This window comes from Rana temporaria, chromosome 11 (assembly GCF_905171775.1).
Source record: "Rana temporaria chromosome 11, aRanTem1.1, whole genome shotgun sequence".
Taxonomy (NCBI): Eukaryota; Metazoa; Chordata; class Amphibia; order Anura; family Ranidae; genus Rana; species Rana temporaria.
This window is the reverse complement of record NC_053499.1, coordinates 109898641-109914598: the sequence shown is the minus strand read 5'-3', so window position 1 is coordinate 109914598 and position 15958 is coordinate 109898641. Positions and strand designations below refer to the sequence as shown.

The window sequence follows — 15958 nt, the reverse complement described above, 5'->3', positions numbered from 1 at the left end:
GGCCACAGTAAAAATCCTATTTAAGTACTACACTATGGGAGTCGAATCTTTCTCTTTCTGAGGGACTACCATACAAATTGGTGCTGGACAGACCATAACGTGGGCGGATCTGATTTGCCGAGGAGAGACCTGAAGCAGTGGAAACTTGGGAAACCTATACTACATGCTGTATACCCCTGGCGGGAAGTTGGATCTGGTGAGTGGGGACCCTTGTGGGGGAGCACCGGGACCACCGCGAACATATCATCTGTGGTATAGAAACACCTTCCCTCACTGCAAGACTCTGCATCCTCAAATGTCCTGATTGGAACTAATAGAACTTTTTTACTACCGTTTCTTTTTATGCGATTTCCCTCATGCAACTTATTGCTTAGATATTATACAGCCTTGTATTTGAGGCTGTTATTGGATTATATATCACTTCATATTTATTTTCTAATTTGTTTTTCACTTATACACAGCTTATTGACAATAGGTTGTTATCGTTTAAATAAGACTGTCACTGTGGGTGGGAGCGTGCTGGCAGGTTTGCACACACCTGTTAGGGTCGACACAAGCTCACATTAATGTTATCACATTATACATAATTATTTTGTTTACCATTGGTATTTGATGTGAAGGCTTACACATTTATTTTATTTAACCATTGGCATTTGATGTGGAGGTTTACACACTGAATATATTGATATACCTTTATATTGATATACTTATACATTTTATTTAGTTCACTTATTAGTAGCTCACTCTTACTGGATCCCCCAGGTGGGGCCCTCTTTCACCTGATTTGGTTTAGGGGGTAAGGTATAGGCAGCGCCACTACCCCCAATCTTTACACTTTTTTTCACATAATTTTCAATATCCCCATAGAGGATTGGTTTTTAGGGGGGGCAGCAGCCAGGGTACATGGTTCTAAGCGCAGGCATATTGTTTTTTTAGGGAAGATATCTGCCCCCTAATTGTACTTAAGCAATTTTTTGGTCCGCCCCACGCTGTAAGAACAGCAAGACTCTGGGAAACAAATAAGCACGCGGATGTCGCCTCATTTCCTCACATATGGATATGTAGGTCTTCCAAGTGCGATGGTAAATCTTCCTGGAGGACGATTTCCGAGCACTCCTCATGGTAGAAAATCAGAGAGTCTGACAGGCCCCGGTCTCTTAGCACCTGGCTCTCAATAACCCTGCCGTCAAAGCCAGTGACTGTAAAACAGGATGGCGTATGGGACCTTGTGACAGCAGGTCCTTTCCCATCGGTAGACGCCAAGGGACGTCTGCTACTAGACGCACTAGGTCGGCGTACCAAGGACTCCAAGGCCAATCCGGAGCAATTAGGATCATTGCAATCCCCTCTGTCTCCAGAGGAGGAAGGAGCTTTAGAGGAGGGAAGGCATAGGTTGGCCGGTACTGACTCCACAGTGCCACCAACGCATCTGTTGCGTCTGCCCATGGGTCTCTTGACCCGGCCACAAACCTCAATACCTTTCCGATAAGGTCGAGACGCCAGGAGAGCCATGTCTGGCGTGCCCCATCTTGGGCACAGGAGCTGAAACACATCTGGGTGCAGAGACCATTCTCCTTGGTTCAACATCTGGCGACTCAGGTTGTCCGCCTGACAGTTTTTCACGCCCGAAATGCATACGGCCAACAGGGCCGGTACGCTCTTTTCTGCCCACCTTAGGGTGTGAGCGACCTCTGAAGCTGCAGACGAGCTTCTTGTTCCGCCTTGATGGTTGACATATGCCGCAACGTCGTCCGACTGGATGCCCCTGTAGCCTCTGAGACCATGTGGAGAGGCACAGCCTGATCGGCCGAAATTCCAGGACATTGATCGGCAAGTGGGAATCCTTCGGAGACCAGCGACCCTGGGTCGACTGAACCTCCCAGACTCCCCCCCCCAACCGGTAAGGCTGGCGTCTGTCGTGATGACTATTCAGTGAAAAGGAAGGAATGACTTCCCGGACAGAAGTGCCGGTGAGGTCAGCCACCAACAAGGGAGGCCCTGACCAGGTGGCTCACCCGGATTTGACAATCCAGGGACAATGGGCAGTTGTCCCATCTGGACAGAATTTCCTTCTGTAACACTCGCGTGCGAGATTACGTATATGGTACTGCCTGGAGGAGGCCACCATGAGGCCCAGGACTCGCATACAAAAGAAGAGTGACGACCATTTCTGGGATGTCAACTGCCCGAAGGGTCTGCAACTTTTTTACAGGGAAAAAACCTTAGTCTCTGAGGAGTCCAGAATCAACCCCAGATATACTAGGCGTTGAGTCGGTACCATTACTGACTTCTGAGCGGTCAGTACCCAAAGTGTCGGAGGGTTTGACAGGTTATAGACACGCTCACCTCTAATTCTGAGCTTGAAGTGGCCCTCAGAAGATCGTCCAAGTAGCCCACGATAGCGATGCCACGCTGTCTTAGTAGGGCCATAATTGGGGCAAGCACCTTGGTGAACACCCTTGGTGCCGATGCCAGGCCAAAGGGGAGAGCCGCAAATTGATAGTGGTCTTCCCCGACCGCAAAACACAGGCATCTCTGATGCTTGGTGCATATGGAGACATGCAAATAGGCATCCCTGATGTCCAAGGATGCCAGGAAGTCCCCCGGCTGGAGGGCAGTGACGACAGAGCGAACCGATTCCATCCGGAATCTTTGTACCTTCACAAAGCAATTGAGGGCCCTGAGGTCCAGGAAGCCCTCCTTCTTTGGTACTATGAACAGATTTGAGTAAAACCCCTGAAACCGTTCCTGTATTGGGACAGGAATAAACCCCCACGCGTTTCAGCAGGTCTTGAACTGCCCCAAGTAGGGCTTCCCGACAAGTCGGCTGTAGCTGGAGGGAAAAATCTGTTTGGTGGGCAAAATAGAAATGCTATCTTGTACCCTGAAGACACTACTTCGCAAACCCACTAGTCGGGGACCTGAGATGTCGATCGGGCCGCGAATTCGCGAAGACGACCCCCCACCCGAGAGATGGGTGGGGGCAAACCTTCATGCGGACGTAGCTTTGTTTGCAGGTTTGCGAAAACCAGGGACGTCTCTGTCCCTGAGCAGCCACTTTATCGGCCTGAGGTCTTTTACCTGCCGCACTGGGCGGACGAAAAAAACGCTTATGCGCAGTGAAGGGCCCTTGCATACGGTGTGGCTCCTTCTCCTTTTTGGATTGTGGGAGCAGCATGCTCTTACCTCCTGTGGCATCTTTAATTATGTCATCCAGGGAAGCTCCAAAAAGTCTGTCTCCCTTAAAGGGCAAGTCCATCAGGGCCTTCTTGGAAGATTGGTCCGCAGATCAAAGTAGACGGCGTAACACCACCGCATGGCTTGAATCCCTGGCCAGCAGAGGAATCGTGTCCAAGGCTATTTTGCAAACAAATTTTAGGTCCTGTACCAGTTGGTCAGCTAGGGCTACCTCGTCCGGGGAAGCCCGACGTGCTTCTTACCCATAGTGCAGCATCTTTGCCCATTCCGTGAGTGTCTGAGACACCAGGGCCCCAAACTATGGTTGGGCGTACTGCCGAACCCACTACCGCGTACAGGTTGCGGGTGATCGCTTCGGCCTTCTTGTCCGCAGGGTCCTTGAAGGCGGGAGCCCCCTCCACCGGTATAGTGGTTAGCTTGTTTAGACTGGACACAGGAGGGTCCACCATCGGGGGCGAGGTCCATTATTTCAAGAACTCTCTTCAAGAGGGTAACACACTGAAAGATTTCTAGGGACTGAGAAAACCTTCTGTGGTTTGTTCCACTCCTTGTATAAAAGATTGTCTATATAACACAAGGAAGCACCTTAGCAGTGCGGGTCGTCTTACGGAACCCAAAGGGGACCGGCGCTTCAATTGCTTCTGCAGACCCCTCAATCTTTAGAGTACCTCGCACTGCGGTCATAAGGTTACTTACCAGAGCTCTATCGCATGCTGACCCGGATCCGCTGTCATCCTCTCTGTCCGACCAGTCTCAGTCCGCATTCTCAGATACCTCAGAGCCAGGGTCATGAGCTGTAGCTGGACCCGGCTCCAAATCCGAGTTGTCCCCAGAAGATAGCGGGGGGGGGGGGGCGCTTTCTAGCCCCCGTTTCCCCACGCGCTGCTTCCACCTTGGTAACAAAGGCTACTGCGACTCGGCCCTGTAGACCGGTCCTATGCAAGCCCTGAAGCCTATAGCTGACTGGCCATCCGTAGAGCAACAGGCATGTCGTGGATGACCCAGTGCGTAACTATGGTCGGCACACGCTTGATGGCCGAAACTAAGGGGACTACAAGGATCTGGGATCCAGCCTGTCGCCCAGTCGGCAGTTGATCGAAGATCACAGGACCAAAAAAATTAAATGATAAAATTTCCATCTGGAATAAAAAGCCTCCAGGCTTATGGGCCCGAAGGGAGCCATGTCTTCTACTTAAACAGGCAGAAAACAAACTGGAGCTGCTTGGTGCAGGCTGAAGGGATATAGCCAGTAGGACCGCCCCCTGGGCGGGGCTGTTGAGCTTTGAAGTTGTTAAAGTGGAGGTTCACCCAAAAACTTAATTTTTAACATTAGATTGAGGCTCATTTTGTCAAGGGGAATCTGGTGGGTTTTTTTTTTTTAAATCGAAGCAGTACTTACCGTTTTAGAGATAGATCTTCTCCGCCGCTTCCGGGTATGGGCTGCAGGACTGGGCGTTCCTATTTGATTGACAGGCTTCCGACAGTCGCATACATTGCGTCACGATTTTCCGAAAGTAGCCGAACATCGGTGCGCAGGCGCCGTATAGAGCCGCACCGACGTTCGGCTTCTTTCGGCTACTCGTGACGCGATGTATGCGACCGTCGGAAGCCTGTCAATCAAATAGGAACGCCAAGTCCCAAAGACCATACCCGGAAGCGGCAGAGAAGATCTCTCTCTAAAACGGTAAGTACTGCTTCGATTTAAAAAAAAAAACCCACCAGATTCCCCTTGACAAAATGAGCCTCAATCTAATGTTAAAAATTGTTTTTCGGGTGAACTCCCGCTTTAACACTTTCTGCCTAGTCACTTCTAAAGGAAGGCTAATACCCACTTTGTCAAGATTAAGGCTGTGTCCGTCCATGAACAAAAGAGAAAAAAGGATTGTACATAGAACAATATCGGACCTCTGAAAAGTATAGGCATGCATATGTACTCAGTTTGGGCCCTTTTGCAGCAATTACTGCCTCAATGCGGCGTGGCATGGAAGCCATCACTGTGGCACTGCTGGGGTGTTACGGAAGACCAGGATGCTTCAATAGCGACCTTCAGCTCTTCTGCATAGTTCGGTCTCATGTCTTATCTTTCTCTTGGCAATGCCTAATAGATTCTCTATGGGGTTCAGGTCAGGCGAGTTTGCTGGCCAATCAAGCACAGTAATCCCACAGTCTTTGAACCAGGTTTTGGTGCTTTTGGCAGTGTGGGCAGGTGTGTGGCATCTCTTGATGCACTGACTCCAGCCTCAGTCTACTCCTTGTGAAAGTTCCCAACACTTTTGAATGGCCTTTTCCTGACAATCCTCTACGGGCTGCGGTCATCCCTGCTGCTTGTGCAGCTTTTTCTTTCACACTTTTCCCTTCCACATAACTTTCTATTAATGTGCTTTGATACAGTACTTTGGGAACATCCAACTTCTTTTGCAATTACCTTTTGAGGCTTTCCCTCCTTATGGAGGTTGTCAATGATGGTTTTCTGCACAACTGTCAGGTCAGCAGTCTTTCCCATGATTGCGATTCCTACTGAACCAGACAGAGACCATTTAACCACTTAAGACCCGGACCTTTAGGCAGCTAAAGGACCTGGCCAGTTTTTGCGATTCGGCACTGCGTCGCTTTAATGGACAATTGCGCGGTCGTGCGACGTGACTCCCAAACCAAATTGGCGTCCTTTTTTTCCCACAAATAGAGCTTTCTTTTGGTGGTATTTGATCACCTCTGCGGTTTTCTGCGGCGATCAGCGATTTTTTTCGTGACTGCGACATTATGGCGGACACTTCGGACAATTTTGACACATTTTTGGGACCATTGTCATTTTCACAGCAAAAAATGCATTGTTTACTGTGAAAATTACAATTGCAGTTTGGGAGTAAACCACAAGTGGGCGCTGAAGGGGTTAGGTGTGACCTAATTTGTGTTTCTAACTGTAGGGGGTGTGGCTGTAGGTGTGACGTCACAGAGCTTCGGACCGGGTCGTGGGCGCGCACCCGTGACCCACGGCTGGGCACTTAAAGAGGACACACCTGTACGTGCTTGTGCCCAGCCGTGCCATTCTGCCGACGTATATGTGCAGGAGGCGGTCCTTAAGTGGTTAATAGGTTTAGGAACCCTTTGCAGGTGTTATGGCTTAATTAAGCAATTAGAGTGGGACACTTTGAGCCTAGAATATTGCACCTTTTCACAATATTCAAATTTTCTGAGATTGTGGATTTGGGGTTTTCATGAGCTGTAAGCCATAATCATCACAATTATGACAAATTACAGCTTGAACCATCTTGAGTATCATATATATATATATATATATATATATACACATACATACATACACACACACACACACACACACACACACACACACATACATATACACACACACAGTGCCTTGCGAAAGTATTCGGCCCCCTTGAACTTTGCGACCTTTTGCCACATTTCAGGCTTCAAATACAAAAGATATAAAACTGTAATTTTTTTTTGAAAAATCAACAAGTGGGACACAATCATGAAGTGGAACGAAATTTATTGGATACTAGCTGAATACCCAGCATTGCCCGGGTCTTCCTATCTTAACCTTTTGGGGAGGAAAATCATAGTAATATAAATATACCCATCTTTTATATAAGGGTGTAAGTAAGGGTTAATTTAACTGTCATATATTTTTATTTGGCATATAAGTAATATGTGTACCAGGTATTATTGAAATATCTCCAGGCGTACAGAAGTTATGTGGGAACATACATTTCCCATTGATTTGCATGGGACTTTAAACAAAAACCCCGACCCTCACAAATGGGGGTAGTTAAGGGATAAATTAAATTAACTATACTATAGTTTAAGTGGACATATATACATGGCAAATGGGGGTGGGTAAGGGTTAAACCACCTATCCTATGTTTGTTGCTGACATATAAGTAACATGTGTGCCAAGTTTCATGTTAATATCTTTAGCCGTTTGGACGTGATGCTGGAACATACATACATACATACATACATACATACATACATACACACACACACACACACACACACACGTTGAGTTTTATATATATATATATATAGATTTCAAACTTTTAAGAAATAAAAAAAACTGAAAAATTGGGCGTGCAAAATTATTCAGCCCCTTTACTTTCAGTGCAGCAAACTCTCTCCAGAAGTTCAGTGAGGATCTCTGAATGATCCAATGTTGACCTAAATGACCAATGATGATAAATAGAATCCACCTGTGTGTAATCAAGTCTCCGTATAAATGCACCTGCACTGTGATAGTCTCAGGTCCGTTTAAAGCGCAGAGAGTATCATGAAGAACAAGGAACACACCAGGCAGGTCCGACATACTGTTGTGGAGAAGTTTAAAGCCGGATTTGGATACAAAAAAGTTTCCCAAGCTTTAAATATCCCAAGGAGCACTGTGCAAGCAATAATATTGAAATGGGAGTATCAGACCACTGCAAATCTACGAAGACCTGGCCGTCCCTCTAAACTTTCAGCTCATAATAGGAGAAGACTGATCAGAGATGCAGCCAAGAGGCCCATGATCACTCTGGATGAACTGCAAAGATCTACAGCTGAGGTGGGAGACTCTGTCCATAGGACAACAATCAGTCGTATACTGCACAAATCTGGCCTTTATGGAAGAGTGGCAAGAAGAAAGCCATTTCTTAAAAGTGTTGTTTAAAGTTTGCCACAAGCCACCTGGGAGACACACCAAACAGGTGGAAGAAGGTGCTCTGGTCAGATGAAACCAAAATCGAACTTTTTGGCAACAATGCAAAAAGTTATGTTTGGTGTAAAAAAAAAATTACAGTTTTATATCTTAATGTTTGAAGCCTAAAATGTGGCAAAAGGTTGCAAAGTTCAAGGGGGCCGAATACTTTCGCAAGGCACTGTATTCTCTATCTCTCTCTCGTTTTTTAGCCCTTTTTTTTGGGCTGAAAAAAGCCCCCTCGGCTTATACTCGGGACAGTGTACCTGTCGGGTCACAGGCGGTCTATTTTTCAAAAGTCGCGGCTTCCTCCTGGTCCTCTCATCCTCGGACTTTCCCAGCAGACACTATGTTCAGTGTTCCGCCTATCATGGATGTCCTCTTGTCCGAGGATGAAAGAAGGTCCGCGATTGGCAGAACACTGAACACAGTGTCTGCTGGGAAACTGTGTTCAGTGTTCCGCCTATCATGGATGTCCTCTTGTCCGAGAATGAAAGGACCTCCGTGATAGGCGGTAGCGGAACAGAGTGTCAAACGCCTATCATGGACCAGGAGGAAGCCGCGAGTTTGGAAAGATGGACACCCGCGACCAGACAAGAATACAGGTACTTTCCTACTTTTCTTTTATACTTTTATGCTAGAGATTTGGGGATATTAGTTTGTCTCTGGTAACAATACACACACACACATACACATATTCTTTTATTCATGTATAGCATTATATGGCATGTTGGGGTTTTTGAAATGAAGGATGTCGATTAAAAATATGATCCAAAAAACGTAAAGAAATTACATTAAAAATGTAATCTATCTAGGCACCCAGGAACATTGTCTTCAGTGATAAACTGAAGAATGTTTGTATCATTTTTACCAAGCCTTTCTTTTTTTAATTTGCAATGAAAAGCACTATTACAGTATATGAAAATGAATAATTAGGACTGATTTATTTAAATAAACCAATGAACCCTTATTCAAGTTGACCCATATCATATGTGTTTGACACTGTGACCATCTTATATAGTCCTTTCTATCCCGAGTCAACTGCATTATGGTGATGTCATATTTTAATATCAAGATCTTGGTGTGTCCATACATGGCAAACTAGTTAGCAATAAATCGGAAGTACAAGCTTCTGCAAGCTGAAATAAAAGCTCCAAAGCCAAAAGCAGCTTTTTCTTTTGAGCTGCAGTGTGCATGAGCCCCAAATATAATATAGGCCAGAAGCTAAAATTTGTTATAATTACCTGAAGTTTAACAGCAATAACAACAGAGGGCAAGTCTTTATCCAGGTCCTTCAGCATAACAAGTTTCTGCAAAGTCAAAGAAAACAACCTAGGAAGCAAAAAAAAAAATGCATTATTATTTTACTAGGTATGAAAAATATTGTTGTCCATCTATCACTGTTACCTTTGACTTCTTCGCACCACATTCCACCGAGTCAAATCTCCCCTATATAGGAGTCCATTTCCCCCCCTTAATAAGGTAACCTATTACCTCCCCCTACCCCTTCTAGTGAAGGATCGCACACCAATGATATGGGTCACACATCCTACAACTCTATTTTATGAATTTGCCATAAAATATTTCCCCCTGCTGAGTCTGAGCTAGAGCTCTCCAATCAGAAGTAAGCATGAGCTTTGCCATCTGCAGAGCTATAAGGCCTCTTGCACACAGGAGTAAAAAAACAAAACAAAAAAAAACACATAACACATTAAGATCAGTAATACATTGATAAGTACGACACTGTAAAATAAAAATAGAACACTTTATATTTGTAAAGGCGGCCATACACGTTTCGAATTTCGAAATCATTTTCTTTCCAAAATCGTATCAAAGAATTTTCGTACGAATTTCGCACCGTTAGTGGGCTGCAGCAACAGCCGATTTTCGTGCGGCAAACAAATTTGAGAAATCCGACATGTTGGGAATTTTTTGAAAAACAAACGATTTTCTGATCAATGATGGGAATCGTGCGAGAAATGGAATATAAAAAAAAACGCGCGTGTGCATGAAAAGAATATTCCCGGAGAGAAAAGAATATTCCCGGCAACATGAATATTTTGTCGGCCGAATTTCGAAAATCAATGGTGGCATCATCAGATCACAAAAAAAAAAAACAAAAAAAAAAACACGAACTTTCTGATTTTGAAAAGAAATTTTGTTCGAAATTCGACCGTGTATGGCCGGCTTAAGTACTCAGTTACAGTAAATGCGCATATACACATGGAACAAGATTTGGGTATGGGACTTTAAAAGGTGCACTTCAATATAAAATACATATAACTATTCATATATAGAAAAAGATTTTTTTTTTTTTAAGTAGCATAAAAAAATTACTTAAAAACATTGTAGTGGTAAATCCGCATCCAATTGTAAGAAGCGACAGCGACAGCGACACACACACACACACACACACACACACACACTTCCAGCACTAATAGGTCTTCCAAGGTGTGATGTAACATATCAGATAAAATGGTGGTGTAAAAGGTATACATGGTATCCCAAAGCTAGGTGGATGGTGCCTTCCTCAGATGGGGTAATCCGAAAGGAACTACAAGAAAAACAGAACTGGAAGGCGCACACACCTAGTGCATTAACAGAGATAATTTAATAAAAAATAAAGAAAAATAAAATGTATAAGAGTGGGTACTCACAAAATGCAACTGACTAAAGTCCATAAACAGTGCATGGACATGCACAGAAAACGGGGTACAGCTACCACATTTCGGGGCGCACCCCCTTCTTCAGAGCTAGGATAGTCTCGCACACCATGGGCAAGCTCTTTTAAAAGGAAATGTTGGAATTGAAAACAGTGTCAAAAAACCCACGACCTCAAAAGGGGTGGAGAAAAAAAAAAAAAAGAAGAAGGTTAAAGTTTAGTTGCACTAATGTAAAAAAAAAAAAAAAAAAAAAAAAATAATCCATGTCAAGAATGTTATATGAAAAAAACGTTATATTGAGAAAATTATATATATATATATATATATATATATATATATATATATATATATATATATATATATATATATATATATTTATATTTATATTTATAACAAAAAGGGTCAATCCATGTCTCACCTTTACATGCCTGAAGTAGCTGCGGGGGTATGGGGGGTTTTGGGCATTTAGAGGTGTCCAAAAACCACACACTAAGAAACCAGGGAACCAGCTCAGTGTCAGGGGGAATCCACTTCCTGGAAAGTCAGGAAGATGCCTGACGATAAGTGAAATCACTTCCGAGGCAGGAGCAGTACAACAGTGTCCCCATGGACATGAATAGGCAAAGATAGATGGGGGGAAAAAAAAAAAAAATATTTAAAAATCTTTCATCTTTCTTTTTTTTTTCTTTACCCATGAGTTAGTGTACCTCATGTTCTGTGCATGTCTAGCACGGTGTTTATGGCCTTTTGTCAGTTTGTGAATACCCACTTTTAAACCAAAAAAATTAGTATTATTAAATTATCTCTGGTAATGCACTTCCATTTCTGTTTTTCTCGTATACATACACTGTATCTTATATCGGGGTTTGACAAATTTGCTTGGAATCTAGGAGCCAGCTAAAAAAGTTAGGAGCCAGAAAACGTGCCCCGTCCTGCAGAGCTTGCGCGCAGAAGCGAACACATACGTGAGTTGCGCCCACATATGTAAACGGTATTCAAACCACACGTGAGGTATCGCCACGATCGTTAGAGCGAGAGCAATAATTCTAGCCCTAGATCTCCTCTGTAACTCAAAACATGCAACCTGTAGAATTTTTTAAACGTCGCCTATGGAGATTTAAAAGGGTAAAAGTTTGTCGCCATTCCACGAGCGGACGCAATTTTGAAGAGTGACATGTTGGGTATCAATTTACTCGGTGTGACATTATCTTTCACAATATAAAAAAAAATAAAAAATAAAAATGGATAACTTTACTGTTGTCTTATTTTTTTTAATTCAAAAAAGTGTATTTTTTTCCCAAAAAAGTGCGCTTTTAAGACCGCTGCGCAAATACGGCATGACAGAAAGTATTGCAACGATCGCCATTTTATTCCCTAGGGTGTTAGAATAAAAAATATATATATAATGTTTGGGGGTTCTAATTAGAGGGAAGGAGATGGCAGTGAAAAATTACATATTACAATTGCTGATTAACTTGTAATGCCAACGGCCACCACCAGATGGCACCAGCTCACAGAAGGTCACAGCTCACAGAAGGAAGAGCTTGGGACTTCACAAGGCCTTTTGTGTATGCAGACACACCTATTGCCATCAAAGAATATAGGGCTCCCAGGGACAACAACATGGCTTCCGCTACGTGGTTCCTTTTATATCCTTCCCCATTGTGTCAGACGCAACGTGAACATTGCGCCGTCATGACGCAATGCAGACGCAAATGGGAGGGGCCGCGTGATGGAGGACAGCCCCGGTCACCAGCCAAGGCCACAGACCACGGCATCAGCCAGTGGGCAATGTCACCCCGTACAGCCATGCCCTAGGGTGGGGCCGACATGGAGGCACCATCTGTCACATTGGATTGGTGTTCACGGACAGTGACACAGCAGAAGCCCAGGGCCACCAGATCTAATGCGATCCCTCAATGGCGGGCATGGGCGCCCCCCTCAGAGTGCGGAGGCCAAAGTATGACCCCACAGCGTGAGGTCAAACCCCATGGGCACCCATATGTACCTGCCATGTTATTTTCACTGAATCATCACAAGTGTGATGACTTGATACTAAGGTGTCTTAGGCCTCATTCACACTTAGGGCCGTTCGGGTCCGTCTGTCACGGACCTGAACGGCCGCTCCATGCATCGCTATGGAACGTCGGATGTCAGCGGAGACATGTCCACCGACATCCGACCCGATCCGCTAAAAACAGACGTATGGGGGCCACGTCCCCATCCGTCCATGCGGATCGGATAAGATCTGATGAAAACGGACATGCTGTCCGTTTTCATCAGATCGCTCCATAGGACACATCGGTGCCCGACAAGCCTCTCCCCGCTCAGTAAACAGAGAGGAGCTTGTCATCCGTCGGCTCAGTGGAGATCTGCAGGCTGATCTCCCGCTGAGCCGACAGGAGCAGGCGGACTGTGTAGCGATGGAGTCCGCCAAGTGTGAATGAGGCCTAAGAGACATGGACCTTCTGTACGTGATCTCAGGATAGGGTTTGATGAACTTAGTGATTTTCTGATTACTATATGAAATGCTCTTGATAGGTTGATAACTCTTGATAAGAGCATTTGCAGCTGAGGGTTTCCTGTACAGTGTAGAACAGAGGACCATTGCCTCATTTATAAATCTCTTCATCTGGGAATGTTATTCTCCCCTGATCATAGCCATGCGTGAACTTCAGGTTATAGATATTGTGTTGTAAACTGTCTAAAAACGTGATTAGGTTGTCTTTGGACCCTGCCCACACCATAAAAGACATTGTTAGAGGTGCGCATCTTCACAGGTCTCATGATCCGATTCCGATTATCTGGTCAACGATTCAATTCTGCGATGCATTACGATTACCAACGAGCTCCCACTTCCGCTTGGGCCACCTAGGCGATTCTGAATACCGTTTTGTTTTTTTTAAACCGACGCCATTGGCAGCCAAGTATACCGGAAGTGACGTTGTTTACATACAGGAGACTGGAACTAAGCCGTTTTCGGCGTTGTGCCAGTCTGTCTCTAGCCGCCGGAAGATGCGGATCGGGTCTCCGGATGGGACAGGAGGCCCGGTAAGAGCGGCGGAAGGGGGGGGTGTCCCCTCCCACTCCTCCGGTATAACAGCCAATCTGCTTTTAGCCGCATTGGTTGTTATGCCTGGAAAGCAGACCGCTCGCTCTAAAAAATGGTACAGCTGCAGGCATCATCCCGGTGTAACCCCCTAAAACCGAGGCCGCATACTTGCGGTGCCAAGGGGTTAACAGCTATACGCTAGGAGCACTCTCCCAGGAGGGGTGGGGCAAGTCAGGATGACGTCACCCAGAAATAGGATTTTTCCGGTCGCATGCATCGATGCCACATTGGGGATATCCGTATCGAGATGCATCGATGCAGCAATTATTTTCAGCTCCCATACTAAATAGCGATGCCAGGATAAAATTTTGCTACGTTCCGTAGTTTTCTGTTCCTCAGCAAAGAGGTCAAGTTCCCACAACCCACCACAGCTGGAGATCAATACACAGCCATTGTGGTGAACCTGATCTCAATCACTATCCCCTCTTCACATCTGTAGGTTCAATCGGTAACATCTTTGGATGGGTGTATGCCCCTTCTTTCTTTGGAATACCTGGACCCATAGATCATTCTAAAACGGAGGCAGGTAGTGAGAATCCAGTCCTTGATGTGCTGTAGACCTTGCACCCCTAGTTGAATGCATGGTACTTTTAGAGGGAACACTTCATTTGTTGGGTTTGTTTTCTCTATAGAACCATTGAATTTGCCGTCTGGTTAGACAACTGATGCTGTATCTTTGGGCTACCAGTCTCATGTTTAAAGGAAGCTTCCAAGTAAGCATTATTGGTTTGAATACTGGGTTGTTTAAATGATCTGAAAATGGTAGCATGAACTTATACAGTATGTGTCAAGCATTGCTTGATTTATAGGTCAATTATGGGAAACTGGTCAGAGTTGAGGGAAAGATGGATGGTGCTACCAACAGGGATATTCTTGAGCAAAACCTGTACCACTCTGTGTGTGATTTGAGGCTAGGACGGAGGTTCACCTTCCAGCAGGACAATCACCCCAAACACACTGCTAAAACAACACTTCAGTGGTTTAAGGGGAAACATGCAAGTGTGTTGGAATGGCCTAGTCAAAGCCCAGACCTCAATCCAATAGAAAATCTGTGGTCAGACTTCAAGTTGGATGGTTTGCACTTGTGAACAGCAATCTTTAAAGGAGCTGGAGCAGTTTTGCAAGGAGGAATGGGCAAAAATCCAAGAGTTAAGATGTGACTTTTTCTGTTGATCTTATTTGTGGGGTTTTTTTGTTTTGTTTTTTATTATTGTGAAGCAAACATCTTCAAAGTTGTGGGCATGTTCTGTAAATTAAATTATGCAAATCCTCAAACAATCCATGTTAATTCCAGGTTGTCAGGCAACAAAACACGAAAAATGCCAAGGGGGGGGGGGGGGGGCACTGTATCAATGGTGATAAATATATTTATTTTGAAGTGCACCTTTAAAGTCCCATACCTCCCAAATCTTGTTCCTTGTCTACATATAAGGGATGTTGGTGCCATATAAATATAACTTGATTAGCTCTGGTCTTGTTCACACAACCTTCCACCCGTGTATACACAAGTACACTGCTCAAAAACATTAAAAGGAACACTTTTGAATCAGAACTCCTGGGATATTGATCTGGTCAGTCAAGTATCCGAGGGGGAGGGGTGTATACAGAGGGGGTAGTTAATTTAAATTAACAGCAAAGCAGCTGAAACTGATTAACAGGTGCAATAGATGGGCAACAATGATATGACCTCCAAAACAGGAATGTTTTTTCAGGTGGAGGTGTCTGACTTTTTTTTCCCTACTCTTTTCTGACCGTTTTTCACTAGTTTTGCATTTGGCTAGGGTCAGTGTCACTACTGGTAGCACGAGGCGATACTTGGACCCTATAAAGGTTGCACAGGCAGTCCAACTCCTACAGGATGGCACATCAATATATGTGTCATTGCCAGAAGGTTTGCAGTGTCTCCCAGCACAGTCTCAAAAGCATGGAGGAGATTCCAGGAGACAGACAGTTAGTCTAGGAGAGCTGGACAGAGCCTTAGAAGGTCTATAAACCAGGGTTTGACAAATTTGCTTGGAATCTAGGAGCCAGCTAAAAAAGTTAGGAGCCAGAAAACGCGCCCCGTCCCAACGAGCTCACGCGCTGAAGCAAACACATACGTGAGTAGCGCCGGCATATGTAAACGGTATTCAAACCACACGTGAGGTATCGCCGCGATCGTTAGAGTGAGAGCAATAATTCTAGCTCTAGACCTCCTCTAACTCAAAACATGCAACCCGTTTACTCGGCGTAACATCTTTCACAAGTTAAAAAAAAAAAAAAAAAAATAATTGGGCTAACTTTACTGTTGTC

General features: G+C 44.8%; 1 protein-coding gene across 1 annotated transcript in view; it reads right to left on the bottom strand.

Moving 5' to 3' along the window:
• PACS1 (phosphofurin acidic cluster sorting protein 1) overlaps window positions 1–15958 on the bottom strand; it is a 288112-nt gene that overhangs the window by 257027 nt on the left and 15127 nt on the right. The window contains exon 2 of the mRNA XM_040328826.1: window positions 9136–9223. Within this exon, the coding sequence (XP_040184760.1) occupies window positions 9136–9223 (88 nt within the window). The remainder of the gene's footprint in view (window positions 1–9135; window positions 9224–15958) is intronic.